Raw genomic sequence first — 17,055 nt, forward strand, 5'->3', positions numbered from 1 at the left:
GGCACCTTTGTTTCACTGTTTATGATCCCCAATGAGCTTGGCGTGTGTGTGTGACCCAGGAGAGGGCCTTCCTCTGTGGGAACCACTCTCCACCGAGCTGACCCTGGTGCCTTCCCTGTACAGCGTTTGGCAAATCCCTTGCCTTTGACACTTGAAACGTGTGTATTTTCGGGTTTTTAATTTCCACTTTTTAAGTGGGTGTGATTCCATCCTGAGACTTTCGAGTGAAGGGCTGGTCATAAATCTTAATAACAACAGCAATAATAGCACCCAGAGATACCATTGGGGGTTGAACCTGGGACCTTCTGCATGCAAAGCAGGTGCTCTGCCACTGAGCTCCATCTCCGGACACTTCAGCTAGCAGCTCACTTGCCTGAACTTCTGGTCTGTCTCATCTTCCCTCTCCCTCCTTCCTCCACCCCTCGCTTATCTCGTGCTGCTTCTGCATGGACCAAAGGAGCATACATTTTTGTGGGCAGGGCGGCCGTTCGGTTTGCAAGCTCTGGAGCAATGCGGCAACATGAAATAGAGCCACTAATGTAATCACCGTTTATAAGAGTTTTCCCCATTGTGCAATCGGTGTGCGTAGCACGACGAGGAAGAGCATGGGTCTCTGCTTCCAAGGAGCTCACAGTCTGAAAGCAGACACAATGGAGGTGTGAGAAGAAGGGGAGGATAATACTGGCAAGGGGAAGGAGAGGCACTTATATCAGTTACTAGTGCTTGGGCTGCACCAAGGAAGCCGCTTCCCTTGTGGACTAGTATCTTTTCAAATCCTGAAAAGTCTGCTGTAGCTGTATTGGGGCTCGGTGTGGGCAGTTCCACAAGAACACTGAAAGAGCGTTGGTTGGATTAAGGGTTGAACTCCGTGTCAGTCCTGCTCAGAATAGACCCACTAAAATTACAGTGGTTCTGCTGTGCATAGGACTTGGTTGGATTGCAATCCAGTCTCTCTCTCGCATTAGGTTATTTCTGCTCAGTCCTGAAACTCACTGGGTGACCTTGGGCTAGTCGTTGCCTCTCAGCCTAACCTACTTCACAGGGTTGCTGTGGGGATTAAATGAGGGGTGGGGAAAACTGCGTACGTCACCTTGAGCTCCTTGGAGGAAAGAGGTGGCATATAAATGTGATAAATCAATGTGCCCATTTCAAACTACAAGAAAGAAGATTCCACCTAAACATTAGGAAGAACTTCCTGACAGTGAGAGCTGTTCGGCAGTGGAATTTGCTACCAAGGAGTGTGGTGGAGTCTCCTTCTTTGGAGGTCTTTAAGCGGAGGCTTGACAGCCATCTGTCAGGAATGCTTTGATGGTGTTTCCTGCTTGGCAGGGGGTTGGACTGGATGGCCCTTGTGGTCTCTTCCAACTCTATGATTCTATGATTCTTCTGACAGACTGTAGGGAAGACTGTGTGTATTATAATTCTAGGACCTAGGGCTTAAAGATCGTTGCTATTTTCTTAAATGAAGTTTTAACCCCTTCTTGTTGCCCCAAAAAAGGAAAACAAAAATATATGTTGAATATTTGTGTGTGATGGTTGCTGGAATCTCAGAAGCCACTTCTGCCCCGGGTTTGTCAGAGCTGCATGAGCTTTCAGGAAGCTTGATTTAATTTTTATTGGGAAGTGTTTCCAGTCCTCCTTCCCTTCTCCATGAATTCTGAACCATTTTCTTCCCCACAACTAAAAGCACCCAGTGGCGATAGCTTTTCCTTCTTGGGGAGTTGCTCCTGGACCCCCTGATTATTTTAGTTGCCCACTTCTGCACCCTTTCCCACAGTTCTGTGACATCCTCCTTTTTTCTCTTTTGAGATAGGGCAGCCAGAACCGCCCCCGTAACTGCATTCTTTATTTGTGTTGCCAGCCTGACCATGGGAAGCTGTCTTATACTGAGTCAGACCCTTGGTCCATCTAGCTCAGTATTGCCTGGCATTGATTGGCAGCAATGGCTCTCCAGGATCTTAAGCAGGATTTTCTCCCAGCCCTACCTGAAAATGCCGTGCAAAGCAGGTGCTCTGCTACTGAGCTACCACCCTTCCCATAATGCAATGGGATGCTCTTTTTTCCCCCCCGAGTTAAAAAATAAATAAATTGTGGTGGTGACATTTCCTCTCTACAGGCAACCAGGTGGGTGATTGCTTGCATCCTGGAGAGATTTAAGGTGTGTTTTTTGTGTTTTTTTTTGGCCAGAGATGTACCAAATCTGGGCGTTTTTGAGTGCTGTTCCTCACTGTCTGCCATTCAGGTTTGCTGAAAAAGATGTTAGAATATTCTGCATTTTTTGACGGGGGAGAGTGACCTCTTTGGGAACAGCAAACGCCCCCTAAACCCCTCTGAGCAGCCTCTTTACATGGCTTTCCTTAACCCCCCTTCTCCGCAAAAGTACATGTCACGCCACCCCTTGATCTGCACCGCACGTGTGTGCGCTTCTCAGAGCAGAAGAGGGGGGAGGCATGCTGATGAATCAGTCCTGTCAATGCCATCCAAGTTATCCCTGCTGCAGGCTGTGTAAGGAGAAACATTCTTATCCTCTTTGGGGAGAGAAAAGCCTCTCTTCCCCCCCCCCCCACCCTCCCCATGGATTTGCAGAAGCGGCCCTAAGTTTTTTCTCTGAGCGGGAGCCAGGTTTAACTCTCTGGTCTGCAGCACAATGAATGAGATATGCACGATGCCTGTGGCAGTATTTTTTATTTTTTTATTTTTTTACATTTATCTTGCTGCGATTCCTTTCTCTCTTTTGGTGGCGGCGGCAAGGGACTTGGCATCTCTTAGCGCTCCCTCCCTCCCTCTTTCTGAGCCACCCAGAGCTGCTGCTTGCCATGAAGCAAAGAAATAAATAAATCTTAAGGAGTCTTGCCTTTCCCCCCCTGAAACCAGCTTTCTCCTTCGTTCTTTACCCCCTCCAGGCTAGTAGTCAGTTCTTTAGAAGCTCTGGAAAGCTGCTTTGCCATCGGACCAGTCAACGAGAAGGCAAGTAACTTTTCTTGAGGTTTTGGGAACGTTGTGGGTTTAGCTTTGGGGCGGGGAGGGCGGGAGGCAGATGCACAGCAAAGGGGATCAGCCACCCTCTAAGCCCTGATCTCCCCTCCACTCACCCACCCCAAAAGTGTTCTTATTTGCTGATTTTACTTTGATGCCGCTGGAAGCGGAGATCTGTCAGGAAAGCTGCCTAGCCAAAAAAGAGAGAGGGAGAAAAGGGTTGGTTTTTTTTTGGAGCTGGGTTTGAAATCCAGTGCTCCCTTCTCTGATCATTACCAGCAGGGAGTCATTGTTCCTGCACCAGATGGTGGGCTTGTAGGAGACCTGGACTTGCTGGGTCAGACTTTACTGCTGCATCCAAATGTCTGGTCTCCATCAGTGGCTCATTGGGGAGGCTTTATAGCAAGGATGGAGGGCTTTTTTTGGCCCTGGGGGCCAGCTCTTTATCTAATACCCTGCAGGCTCACCTTGACAGCCATTTGACCCCCCTGCCAACTCTGCAGTTCCGTGACAGGCGGGCCGGACCACCCACCTATCGACTCACTTGACAGCGTTATGCCCGTTGGAGGAAAATAGTGACCAAGCAGGATTGAACTCCCCGCCCATCAGCTGGTGTGTTTTGTGCAAAGATCCCATGAAGAACCAGTGTACATACCTGAGCTAAGAAGGATTGAACAACCTCCCTCAGCAGATGGGCCGGGGTATGGGCATTGCTGGGGGGTAGCTCCCCCCCCCATCTTCAAAAAGTATTAAAAAGCATTAAAAATTCGACAGGGGTTGGTTATGCACACTGGTTCCCCATGGAGAACATGCACAGCTGAACCAAACAGGATTTAACTCTCCCTTATTCCCGATCACTGGGGTGACATCACCCCATTGACAGGTAAAGGTAAAGGGACCCCTGACCATTAGGTCCAATTGTGAATGACTCTGGGGTTGTGGTGCTCATCCTGCTCTATAGGCCCAGGGAGCCGGCGTACAGCTTCTGGGTCATGTGGCCAGCATGACAAAGCCGCTTCTGGCGAACCAGAGCAGCGCGTGGAAACGCCGTTTACCTTCCCGCCTATTTATCCACTTGCACTTTGATGTGCTTTTGAACTGCTAAGTTGGCAGGAGCAGGGACCGAGTAATGGGAGCTCACCCCGTCGCGAAGATTCAAACAGCCGACCTTCTGAGCGGCAAACCCTAGGCTCTGGTTTAACCCACAGCACCACCCGTGTCCCTTCCATTGACAAGTGGATATAGCTTAAGGAAAACTGGAGCCCCTATGGGCCAGAGGCACCCACCCTGCTTTATTTGGTAGTTGACAAACAAATTCAGGCCTTCCAGGGTCCCAAAGTAAGCTTCCAAAGGGCTATGTTGTTGTTTGTCTACAGCCAACTTTATGGGACTGTTTACTCTTGTTTCCTGCCTTTCTGCCCAATGATGCTTTTTGGGGGAGAGGGGTAATAGGAAACTCCCAGCATCAAATTACTGCTAGCCCAGTTTCTGTGCCTGGTTTACAGGAGAAGAGCAAGGCTGCCGCTCAAGAGTTGGCTACCATGCTTCTGTCGACGCCAGCCCCCTCCAGCGTCCAGCAGCAGACCAAGAGCCTCCTGGCCAGCCTCCACACCAGCCGCTCGGCCTACCACAACCACAAGGTAAAGCTGCAGAGCCATCTTTGTTCCCCTACCACACAAACCTTTGGGGTTGCATGTCCCAGGTGCCAATGACTTCCCTGAGTTTCCCACCCTCGACGGATTCATTTTTGGCTTTCTTGTGTCTCGGATAAACCCTTGTGCCTCCCTGTAGATGCTGCAGAGGGGTCTGGGGTGGCTTTCAGGAGCTGTTCCCTTGCTCTGTGTGGGCCACTGGCTGGACCCTTGAGGCATCCCTGTCTGCAACTCTGGAGAGGGGAGGGTCTGTATGTTCCAAAACAGAGGTAGCTGCTGCCATGCTGCTCTCCTGATGCTGCTGAACTTACATCATCCAAACCAGCGACATCTGGGGGTGGTGGTGGTGGTACCACAATTGGCTGTCCCTGCCCTGGAACAACTCCGCGCAGATTCACACAAGTAGTGGTGGCAGGTGTGGGAAGAAAATCAAGCCTTCACTTCGTGATGAGGGCAACAGAGTTCAAGACAAGGCAATTGTGCTGGAGAAGACCCTCACCGGCAGTACTCCTGTCTGAACTGCTCAACATGGCGTTCCGCTCCCATATACAATGCTTAACTGCTTTTTATGGGGATTGCAACGTTAACACAACCTGGTTAATAAGAAAGCACAATAAACTAGCTTTGCAGGGAAAACAACAACAGGAAAACGGCACCACTGGTCAGAAACCCTCAAACATTCCTCGCTTCCTTCACCCTTTCTCTCCCACCCTCATGCTGAGACTCTTTTATACTCTGAGGGAGATGTGGCCTTAAGAGAGAAGCAGGCTTGGGCTTATTACAGGCCCAGGTCCTTGAGACCCCTTCCACTAGTAGCCTCACTGAGGAATTCCCCCAGAAAACGTCTGCTGATAATACAGCACTGGTAATAACCAGAATGAAGGGGGGGCAGGGTGCTCCAGAGTGGATCCTGTTGCTGTGGGGAGTAAGAACTGCAGCCGGGGGGGGGGGGGAGTCTCCTCCCGTGGACTCTTGTCACTGGCCTTCCCTGTGGAAACACGTGAACGGTCTCGGGTTCATCTCCCTCTCCTCCACCCCCCCCCCAGTTCAAGTGCACTGCTCAGAACAAGGTGGATGTTTGGTCTCTTGCTCAGTCCCGGGATTTGCTCCTGAGTCTTCCTGTCCTCTTTCTTTTTTAAAAAAAAATTGATTAACAAACAAAAGTGCAAGGATAACAGGAAGAAAGCAAGGAATCAGAGATTTAAACCGTAAAGCATCACAGGCTGGAAGGCTGTGCAAAGTTACAGCTCATCTCCAAAGGGATAATGAAGTATTAACTCATACAAATGTTCCTTTTGCAAATAATAAAGATTTATAAAAATAGAAGTATTCTCCACCTGTGTGTTCCTTTACAGAGCCTTTATTCTCAATAATATAGTCTTAAGCGAGCCATACATTTGCATAATTCAGTGGTGACACTGAATGACCGTGTGCCTCAAATAGTCATTAGAACGCAGCCTTTTAGATACTTTTAAGTTTATGAGATACTTTTTCCAAGAAGGGCAAACTGTTCTCCCTTTGCAGGATCAGGCTCTGCTGAGCAAAGCCATCCAGTATCTGACGGCTTCAAGCAAAGAGGGGAAGGACCTCGACCCGGAAGTGTTCCAGAGGCTGGTCATCACTGCCCGCTCCATCGCCATCATGAGGCCCAATAACTTGGTCCACTTCACAGAGTCAAAGCTACCGCAGCTGGAAGCAGGTGCATCAAGCTCCCCTCCCTTTCCCCATTTTTGTTCATGCGTTGGCTTCTCGTTCATATTTCTGACCTTGTGGTAGTAATGAATTGTATTTGTTCGGCTATGAACCATTACAAAGCAAAATTGCATTCAAAACAGAACCACAGATTTGGCTCCTAATTTTGTGGCACCCAGTGCATAAAGAGAAACATGCAAGGTTGCCTAGCTTTCCTCATCCAATAGCGAAAAGCACACTAGCTCATGTGGTGCAACAATTTTTTTTCCTGTGGCTAAACTTGGGACAGATATTTTTCACAAGGATCTTTTATAAAGGGCTCTGGGTAACATAGTGAACAATGCCGTTTTACAAAGAGTACAGAAATGCTGTTCCAAGTGTAATTCTTAACAGCAGCAATCCAGAAAGACAGAGGGTATAATAACTTAAGTCTTAATTCGTAGCAAATTAGTGAAGACTGTTATTCCAGCAGGCCTTTGAGAACTGTCTGTTTTTAAGGAAGGACCTTTCAAATAGTGCTATGCTGTTTTTACTGTCTGTATTTTAGTAGGTTTGTTTTTTACATTGTTTTAATTCCATTATAGTTTAATTACTTTTAAACTATTATCTGTTCTATATTTTTAGCGCTCTGCATTTTATCTGTGTTTGTTTTAGTTTTTGTACCGTGCTCTGAGTCCTGGCGCTGGGAAAAAGACACGGGATGATGATGATAATGATAATGATAATAATAAAAACACTTTTTGTCAGAGCCAAAGTAGTTAACTCCAGATGATTAGCTTTCTGATAGTCTTAATGGAGGGATGCAACATATTTCTGGCCTGCTCCGTGGGATGCTTTGCCTGGTCTGTTTTTGACATAGCTAAAACCAAACAAACCTGCAGCTAACTAACTAGTTTGTTAACTAACTAACTCACTCACTCACTCTCTCTCTCTCTCTTCCTTTTCCTTTTAAAACAACATTCAGAAGGGGGTGAAGAAGCTCAGGAGACCCAGAAGAACGCCGAAGGAGAAGGGTGCACTTTTATTACTCAGTTGGTCAACCATTTCTGGAAGCTGCATGCCTCAAAGCCCAAGAACGCCTTCTTGGCCCCTGCTTGCTTGCCAGGTACTCGCTTTCTGTCTTTAAAACTTGCTTGAGTCGCTTGTTCCTGAGCTCACCTGCAGGGTGAGCAAACAAGGAACTCATATAGAAACGCAGGAAGCTGCCTTACACCAAATCAGCCAATTTGGCCTGCCCAGGGGGTGTGGGGTGCCAAGAGGGGTGGCCAAAGAAGAGAAGTCGGGGAAGGGAAACTGTTTTTGTCCCAAGCGCTGCAGCCCCTTCTGAGGAGGACTTTCTGGGGAAGGGTGGGAAATGTCCAGAGTCAAAAAGTGGGTATAGCAATGAATGTGTATGTTACCTTTGCCCAATAGACTGCCTTCCAGCTGGGCAAAGGTCAGAGGTTTCTGCACACACACACGTGTTCTCCATCCATGCAAGCAAAGAGGCATTATCACGGTTCAAACCAGGAAAAGCACTTGCGGAGTGGGGCCAGTGAGTGGGCGTGGCCTTGGGAAGAAACCCAAGGGCCAGATGGAGAAGCCTGGAGGGCTATAGTTTCCTCACTCTTGCTTCAGGTCGAGCATACAACTGCCCTGGGCTGTTGAAGGAGGCCTTGAGTGCTCCATCCCTCCTCTTCTAGCCCCCAACAGGCTAGTGGAACAAAACTGCAGGCTAGTAGCTTCCTTTGTGGGCTTTATTAACCAGGCGGAATTGGTTTGTGCCATCAGAGCAGCGAGTGCAGCACCTTTCCCCTCTTGTCCCTGTGGGCAAAAAAAGTAAAAGATGCAAAACACATCAATTGTCAAATTCATAAAAAAAACACAACAAACCCCTCCTCCTTTCTTTCCCCGCCTTAGGCTTAACCCATGTGGAAGCCACCGTCAACGCTCTTGTGGACATAATCCATGGCTATTGCACCTGCGAGCTGGACTGCATCAACACGGCCTCCAAAATCTACATGCAGATGTTGCTGTGCCCGGTACAACTCTGAGCTGCTTTGGTTTGGGGGCAGGGTGGCGGGAGGAAGGGAGAGATGCCTGCGTGCAGCCAGATCTGTTCACTCTGGCTCTTCTGAGGCTCCATTGCTCTGCAGAGAGACTGGAGACCCCTGGGCTTGAAAGGCTCCTTTTGCCCTTTCTTACGCTGCCTCCTGTTCATCATCTGCATGAGGCTCCTGGGAGCCGTCATCTGGGGAATTGGGCCATGGCGCCATCTGATGACACGCAGCAGTCTCTCCCCCTCTCATCTGAATCAGGAGAACCTCCACCAGAGAAGAACGCAGGAAATGGCCTTATGCAGAGTCAGGCCCTTCGTCCATCTAGCCTAGTGTTGTCTGTACTGACTGGCAGCGGTTTCAGACAGGGCATCTCTCCCTTCCTTACCTGGATGAATGTGGGAACTTTTCTTCCTTTCCTTAAAAATGAAGCAAGATTGTAGCCCTTGTGGTTGTGAATGAAGAGTAGAATTAAACAGGTACAAATGAAGCTGCCTTATACTGAGTCAGACCATTGGCCCATCTAGCTTAGTATTGCCCGCACTGACCGGCAGCAACTCTCCTGGCTTCCAGGCAGGAGTCTCTCCCAGCCCTACCTGAAGATGCTGGTGATTGAACCTGGGACCTTTTGCGTGCAAGGCAGGCACTCTGCTGCTGGGTGACCACTCTTTCTATCTATAGAGAGGGCATATCCACATAACTCCTTTGTAGCTGTAGCTCACAGGCTAGAGCACATCAAGCTGCTCTTAATGTTGTATTTTTAATGCTGGCGACCTGCCCCGGGACCTTAACGGTGAAGGGTGGATAATGAATCAAATTATTATTATTAATGATGCTGGTGGTGCTTTTGGGGGGACATCAAGCAGCAGGTTTCATCTCCAGTCAAAAGAATTTTGGAAGCAGGTCTGGGGAAGATCCTAGCCAGAGATCCTCGGTGCCATCCCTTTTCAACGGCTGCATGGAACAATGGCAGGTGAATTGACACAGGCCAACTTTTGCTTTGCTTGCTATCCAGGATCCGGCCGTGAGCTTCTCCTGCAAGCAAGCTTTGATCCGTGTGTTGAGGCCCAGGAACAAGCGGAGGCACGTGACCCTGCCCTCGTCTCCTCGGAGCAACACCCCAATGGGTAACTAGCACTTGGTTTTTGGCTAACACAGTTGTGCTGGAGGAGTCCCCCTCTTGTGGGGCCTGTGCCATATAAAACCCTAGTTTAAAATCCCCCCCACAAGCTGACCCGCAGTCAGAATGTCAGAATTTTGGCACTTGGCGAGATCCCAAGAGAGCAACGGTGCATCCTACAGAGGAGCATGTGGCTGGGATTGGAGTTTCCTGATTTGTACCTCCTTTCCTGCACCTGAAATTCCATAACACAGGTGGAGAACCTTTTTATGCCCAAGGGCCGCAATCCGTTCCAGGCAACCTTCTGAGGGCCACATGCCAGTGGTGGGCAGGGCCAGATGCAACAGTGGGTAGAGCAAAAATGTAAACCATGCATTTGTACAGTAGACCAGTTTCTAAACACACATAGTCCCCTCTCAAGCCTCCATCCAGACAAGCAAGGGGGATATTATCAGCATTCAATGATGCACCTTGTTGTCTTTGGTTCCACGGAAACCAGTTTTACAAATTAGTTGACCGATGAATCCCATTGCCTTTCAATAGTACTTGGTCACAAATAGCTTTAACTGGATTGGGGCCAATGTGTTTAAAAGGCAGCAGGTAGAAAGTGGTACGGTCATATGCAGAAGACTGTACCGCCCAGTGGGGGTCGTGGCTATGCAAGAGTGTCAGCTCACTTGGTGGGGGACCCCATTGCACAACCAAGGCCTCCAATCCCAGCTGCAGCACAACGCAGCAAAGCATTGTGGGATTTCTGTGTGCCCGTGCCAATGTGCATTATATACGTGGCCGACAACACCACTTCTGCCCCAGGAGATAAAGACGATTATGACGATGACGATGCGGAGGATAAGATGCAGAGCTCTGGGATCCCGAATGGCGAAGATATCCGGCAGGAGAGCCAGGAGCAAAGCGAGGTGGACCATGGGGACTTTGAGATGGTGGTGAGTCTCACCGGCTTCATTTCCAAAAGGGACTTGGTGGGTAGGCAATTTGATGCTGGACTTCAACTCCCATCATTGACAGCCCCATTGGCTGTGCTAGTCAGGGTGGATGGGAGTCGTAGTCTCATCAACATCTAGAGACCACTGCCTTGCCAACCCCCTAGACCAGACTGATGTGACCAGACGGATCGTAGGAGGAGGCAGTGGTCCATCAGGTAAGCACCAAAAATCGACCCTCCTTTAGGCTCAGCATCAAAGCTGTGTGGGCAGGGGATCAAGAACCTGTGGCCCTCCAGGGGTTGTTGGACTCCCAGCATCGGCCAGTGTGATTCAAGGTCAGGGATTAAGGGAGATGGCAGTCTAGCATCCCCTGGAGGGCCACAGATGGCTTTCGTCTCTGCAGTAGAACCTCCTACCTTCTCCCTCTCTGCTTTAGAATTTCAATAGGCCGCTTGAGTGCATATCATCAGACATTTTGTTGATCTGGTTTTCTTTAAAAGTTTGTTATTCATTGTTTAGCAAAGGGGACGACGGTGACACACCAAACAGCCAGTAGACTCTGTACAAAAAAACACTGGCCTTTTAAAGAAAACTGTGTGTCCTGGCTGTACCTTGTAAGGTGTGTGTGTGTGTGTGTGTGTTTACTTGCCCAACAACTGGGTTCTGGAGGCATTTTGGGTGGGCCTGGCTGCCCTGGCACCTATCTGTCTGTCTAGCAAAGTGCAGAGGCAGCATACCAGATGCTGTAGACAAATGTCTGAAGGACAGCTCTCATGTAGAAGCTGGAGCAGACTTACTCCCCGTTGGCTCCAGAAGGCAGGATTAAACATAGGACATGCTCAGAATGGGTTGCATCCAGCTAACTTCTATTCACATTAAGCCCATGATAGAAATTAAAGTTTGCTGTGGCCATAAATTCCAGTGAGTCTGATTTGAGTAGGCCTAGCATTGGGTACTCTTTTATGCATCTCATGTGCATCTTTAACAGTAATGAAACCAGATGGTTATTTTACAGCGCTGCTTTGTACTGTGCGTTGGGCAGAGGGTGCTGTGGCATCAACCCCACTTCTATTTCTCCCCTAGTCCGAGTCGATGGTGTTGGAGACAGCTGAGAACGTGAACAATGGCAACCCCTCTCCTCTGGAAGCCCTCTTGGCTGGGGCTGAGGGGTTTCCTCCCATGCTGGACATCCCCCCAGATGCCGACGATGAGACGATGGTGGAGCTTGCCATTGCCCTGAGTCTGCAACAAGACCAGCAAGGTGAGAAGCACCCCCCCCCCCGCGGGGAGGCAGCATGGAGGGAGAGGGTCAGGTTGCCCCCAGTTCAATAAAGCTATGCTCTGCCTCTACTGTCAAGAGGCAGTAACGCTGAACACCAGTTGCTGGGAATCAGAAGTGGGGAGAGCACTGCTATTGTACTCATGTCCTGCTTGCTGGTTTCCCTATGTGGCATCTGGTTGCCCACTGTGAGAACAGGATGCTGGACTAGGTGGGCCACTGGCCTGATTTTGTAAGCTTTTATGTATGTGGCTTAGGATGTTCCCAGTCTGGTTTTGTAATTTTAACATTGAAATTTGTTTTATACTTAGTTGTGGATTGCTGCGGGCCCTTTTTATTTATCAGGGGGAAGAATTATAAATTTAATTACCCTAACCTAGTCACTTCCAAATTTGCTGTTTGATGAAGGGTTATTTGGGGATGACTTTTGTTGAGAGCAGCATTCCTCCTCAAGAGGTGCTGGCCAAAGCCTTTTCACTTGCTTTGTGAATGAAGGCACATCCCTGGGCGTTTGCTTTTCTGGGGATGAGGATCTCCACCTTTTCAGAGGCATTTCTCTTCCTTCCCTTTCCCCCTGCACAGGGAGCAGCAGCAGTGCACTTGGCCTGCAGAGCCTGGGGCTGTCTGGCCAAGCCCCCAGCTCTTCCTCTCTTGACGCCGGGACCCTTTCGGACACGACAGCATCAGGTAACTGTTCACAGCGTAAAACCCCAAATGATACTTCCTGTTTCAGAGCGCAGGCAATACCGCTTGAAATTCCATAGGTGCCTTTTAGCAGCTGGGGTGGCGTAGACATGCAGCAGCCTTATATCAAGTCAAACCATCTTCCCATCTAGCCTGGAATTGCCTACTTTTACAGGCAGCGACTCTATGGGGTCTTTGGCAGAGAAGGGTCTTTCCTGGTACCTGATAACCGGGGATTGACCTTCTGCCTGCACAGCAGATGCCCTTGCCACAGAGTTACAGCCCCTGCGCATGTATCCATACGCTTGTATCAAAAATAATAAATATATTAACAATCTGCTAATTGATCAATCAAGACCACTTTTTGAAAGCCCTTTTAAAAAATCCAGTTGATCATGCTGCAGCCATAATGTTTGAAATCTACTAAGATCTTTAAAAATCCTTATCGCAAGCTTTTGTGTTGGAGTTGCTCAAAGACGGTGTTTTTACTTGTAACAGCCCTCCTTACTCTCTTAGCTCCAGCTTCTGACGATGAAGGCAGCACGGCAGCGACAGACGGGTCCACCCTGCGGACCTCCCCAGCTGACCACGGCGGCAGCGTGGGCTCTGAGAGCGGTGGCAGCGCGGTGGATTCGGTGGCCGGAGAGCACAGTGGTAATGCCCACGATTAACTTGGCTTGGGCCCTGCCCCTCCCTCCACCTGGCAGCACATGATGGAATAAAGATAGGAACCCAGGAAGCTGTCTTAACACTGAGTCAGAGCCTTGTTCCATCTAGCATTTAGTTTTGTTGGCACTGACTGGCAGCAGCCCTCCAGGGTTTGGGGCAGGGCGCCTCTCTCAGCCCTATCTGGAGATGCCAGTGGGGATTGAACCCGCATGCAAAGCAGATCCTCTTCCACTGAGCTAGGGCCATTCCCTGATGGAATCCCTATGTTAGATGGAGTGCTTTCCTGGCCCATTTTGAATGTGTTTACTTCATTTTAGAATTTTAATACTTTTAACTAGAGGTGGTTTTTTTAATTGAAAAAAAATTGAATGTTCTGTTGTCACCTGCTCTGGATCTTGTGATGAAGGGCAGGTGAGGCATAAATAAATAAGCAACAGCTCTGCTGGATTGATCCACCCAGTCCAGCATCTTGTAACCAAAATGCCACTGGGCTGTTCACTGGGGCAGCCTATCATACCCTCTTAAAGGAGTTGCACCTGCCAGCTTTCAAGTTTAGCTATTAACCTGTAACAGCCATTGGCCAACCTAGTTCCCTCTTCAGATGTTTTGCACTACAACTCCCATCAGCCCCATCAGGGGACCAGGTTGGCCAGAGTCTCACCTGTAAAGCTGTTAAGCAGCTTGGGTGTAGGCTCCCTCAAGGAGCCCCTTTTCTTTCTGTTGCCCAGCAAAGGAAGCCCTGCTTCTCTGGAAGTTCTGTCAGTGGCCACTAGATGGAGGGCCTTTTCTGGCAGTGGTGCCTATACAGTAGTGTGAAGCTGCCTCCTTTCTCAGCCTCCTATGAACATGAACAACATTGAGGCATCTCTTTAAAAAAAATCAGTTATTTGCTGGTGGTGGATCTTGCCCCCCCTCCAGTTGCCTTTTCTTCCTGCGTATGAAAGCTGGTACATATCTGGTAATATTCTTGTTGCGCCAGCCTTCAGACGGGAAACAAGAAACAATGGGCTGCGCCCAACATTAGCCCCAAGCAGAGAAGATCCTTTGAAGTGAACAGACGCAACTAACTTAGGCTTTCAGTAGACTTTCTCTATGTCGTTGGGTGCAGCCCCTTTTTGCAGAATTGGAACATGGGGAACCGCCTTGAACAAAGTCAGAGCTTGAGTCCCAGGGTACCAGGCAGGGAGTCCTTTCCAGATCTCCCTGGAGATGGTGCCAGGGACTGAACCTGGGCCCTTCTGCATGCAGAATAGGCGCTCCACCGCTGAGCTGCGCCGCTCCCCCCAACAAATGTGTCTGTCCCAGTGTTTGGGGTCCTGGGAGTACTTATCGCCTCTCACCCTTGCCCTACTCCTCTCTTTCCAGTGTCCGGCCGCAGCAGCGCCTATGGAGACACAACCGCCGAGGGCCACCCTGCTGGGCCAGGGAGCGTCAGTTCCAGCACGGGCGCCATCAGCACCACCACCGGGCAGCAGGAGGGCGAAGGGTCCGAAGGGGAAGGGGAAGGAGAGGCGGAAGGAGACGTCCACGCCAGCAACAGGCAAGGCCTCCCTCCTTTCTGGCTATGGGAGAGTCTTGGGTCCCTGAGGCTAGAATGGGACACCCTGACCTCATCCTGCTTCACGTGTTGAGGCATCTCTTCTCCCTCCACCCCTGGCAGCGCATCCCGTTAAATAGATCCATTCTTAAATAGAACCTAGAACAGGGATCAGCAAGGTTTATCTTGCCTGGGCTGGATTGGTCCCGTGGAGATCCCTCCGTGGGCCGGATTGCGTGTGAGCGTCCATGATTTTCGGCATCTGCGTCTGCGCAGACGCGATTTTCGATGCCATGGAAGCGAGTCTCCATGCTGCACCGTGCTGGTTTAGCGCAGTGCACAAGCAGCAGCTTGGTTTGGGGGTGGCTTGTGGGCTGGTCATACGACCTCTGTGGGCCGCTTCAGGCCCATGGGCCTTAGGTTGCTGACCCCTGACCTAGAAACTGTTGTGAGATGCAAATGTGGTCCCTTCAGAGTCAATCCAGAAGCTGCAAGTGATGTGAGCCAAAAGAAGTCGTGCGTGCGTGCGTATGTCTAGCGGGGAACCAGATCATCAGCTGGTCAGGCTGGGAAACGGTCTCTCCCTCTCCCAAACGATGGAAACTGGCTCAGCAGCTCTTTGGAGATTGGTGGCATCCACCCATTGTCCATGATCGTTGACTGTGCTGCCCGTAGAGCTGATAGAGAGGCCGTCAGGTTGGGAAAGGCCTGTCCCAAAGCACAGCAGTGACGTCCTTCCTCCTAGCTGCAGCAGCACCTGACATACAAGAAAGACATGCTCCCCTCCCATTTTTATGTGGGAAATGGGATACTTGTGGTCCTAGTGAGCTTCCAGGATAGATATTGCAAGACTGCAGTGTCCAATCAGGGAGGCTCCCAAGGATTTGTGGGAAGTGGTGGTGGCAGCTCAGGATGCTGCCCTTTTGTTTTTATGGCCTGTGTCCTTCTGCAAGAAGCCGCCTCACCACCGCCTTTCTGGGTAAAGTTGTTGATGTGTGCAATCAACCAATTCCTGCTCATGGTTTGTTTCTCACTAGTTTGCTGGTTTTTTTTGGGGGGGGGGGGTTACGTTTGGCTCTTCGCCGGCATGTGAAGACTGCACTTGTACCACATTGCTCTTAATTGGAGCAGGCTGATTTAAATCAGGGTTTCCCACACTTGGATCTCCAGCTGTTTTTGGACTACAGTTCCCATCATCCCTGACCACTGGTCCTGCTAACTAGGGATGATAGGAGTTGTAGTCTTAGAACAGCTGGAGCCCCACGTTTGGGAAACCCTGATTTAAATGAATGAACGTGACTTGAGTCGTTTCATTTCATTGGGTTCACTCTTGAGTTAAAACGGAGTTGGCTACAACCCTGTGTGATATTGCTTGGCCACACCTGCTGCCCTCAAATGCCTTCTCTTCTCCCCCTCTGATGTTCAGGCTGCACATGGTCCGTCTGATGCTGCTGGAGAGGCTGCTGCAGACCCTTCCCCAGCTGAGGAACGTGGGCGGGGTCCGTGCCATCCCTTACATGCAGGTAACGTACAAAGTAGTCTCTCTCACTGTTTGGATGAGAGTCATTGCTTAGGAATCTTTGCCATATTCCCTGGGTGGGGAACATCTCTCTAGGCGACACAGAGGCCTTGAACCCTCCCGGGATGTGCTTGCCTGGCTGGATGTGTCTTTGGACTTCAATCATGCCTCTTGTTTGCCTGGATGGGAGGATAAAGAGGGGGTGAGAGCATGCAGAAGCCTAGCCTATTATAGTCATTGCTGTGTCCACTCTTGCCTCTGGCCCTGCCCAGCATGTGTCCCTTAGACGCTTTCCCAGAACAGAGTGCCCCTGGCCTAGAACCTGGACTGTCCCATCATCTGCCAGGGGCCAGAAGGGGCTGCCCCCCCTTAATAAAATATAATAATGCTTCCTTAGGGATATTGTAGTTTTATCTGGTTACAACTGGCTGCTGGAGTCGCTTTCCCGTGTTGTTTGAAATGGAAAGTACAAATGAATTACATCGTAACAGCCATTTGGAAACCGTGGTTTGTTCCAACCCCATTTGTAAATGCTGGTTTGTCACTCACTACACAGCTAGTGTTAGATGCCACACTGCACTATGGTTAGCTCCAGGAAGGGAGAGAAAGGATTTGCAGAGGATGGGGTGGGGGACAAACCACAGCTGCGAGTTGGCAGCATCGCTGTCTGTCTGAGGTTCTCCGCAGCTGTCCAGCATGGATACCCAGCTTGTGTGCTCCCAAGGAATGTTAATAGCGGAAGAACCTCTGCCCCGGACGCCTTTGAGGTCCCCCTTCTTTGTGCCTTATGAGCTTCTGTGTGGCCAGGTAATCCTGATGCTTACGACAGACCTGGATGGCGATGACGAGAAGGACAAGGGTGCCCTGGATAACCTCCTCGCCCAGCTCATCGCAGAACTGTGTATGGATAAAAAGGTATACAGGGAGCTGAGTTGCCCTCCTCCCCC

The 17,055-nt window shown here is 49.9% G+C and overlaps 1 protein-coding gene across 9 annotated transcripts in view; it reads left to right on the plus strand.

Moving 5' to 3' along the window:
- Positions 1-17,055, plus strand: part of UBR4 (ubiquitin protein ligase E3 component n-recognin 4) — a 123,219-nt gene that overhangs the window by 54,544 nt on the left and 51,620 nt on the right. For 5 of the 9 annotated variants that reach the window (XM_033159446.1, XM_033159451.1, XM_033159453.1 and 2 more), the window contains 13 exons: positions 2,904-2,967; positions 4,482-4,616; positions 6,153-6,327; positions 7,285-7,425; positions 8,220-8,341; positions 9,372-9,483; positions 10,290-10,420; positions 11,504-11,681; positions 12,282-12,386; positions 12,882-13,037; positions 14,418-14,592; positions 16,016-16,112; positions 16,916-17,023. In XM_033159446.1, coding sequence (XP_033015337.1) covers positions 2,904-2,967; positions 4,482-4,616; positions 6,153-6,327; positions 7,285-7,425; positions 8,220-8,341; positions 9,372-9,483; positions 10,290-10,420; positions 11,504-11,681; positions 12,282-12,386; positions 12,882-13,037; positions 14,418-14,592; positions 16,016-16,112; positions 16,916-17,023 — 1,699 coding nt within the window. The remainder of the gene's footprint in view (positions 1-2,903; positions 2,968-4,481; positions 4,617-6,152; positions 6,328-7,284; positions 7,426-8,219; positions 8,342-9,371; positions 9,484-10,289; positions 10,421-11,503; positions 11,682-12,281; positions 12,387-12,881; positions 13,038-14,417; positions 14,593-16,015; positions 16,113-16,915; positions 17,024-17,055) is intronic. The other 4 variants (XM_033159450.1, XM_033159455.1, XM_033159447.1 and 1 more) reach the window with 3 other exon arrangements.

Source organism: Lacerta agilis, chromosome 8 (genome assembly GCF_009819535.1).
Source record: "Lacerta agilis isolate rLacAgi1 chromosome 8, rLacAgi1.pri, whole genome shotgun sequence".
Taxonomy (NCBI): Eukaryota; Metazoa; Chordata; class Lepidosauria; order Squamata; family Lacertidae; genus Lacerta; species Lacerta agilis.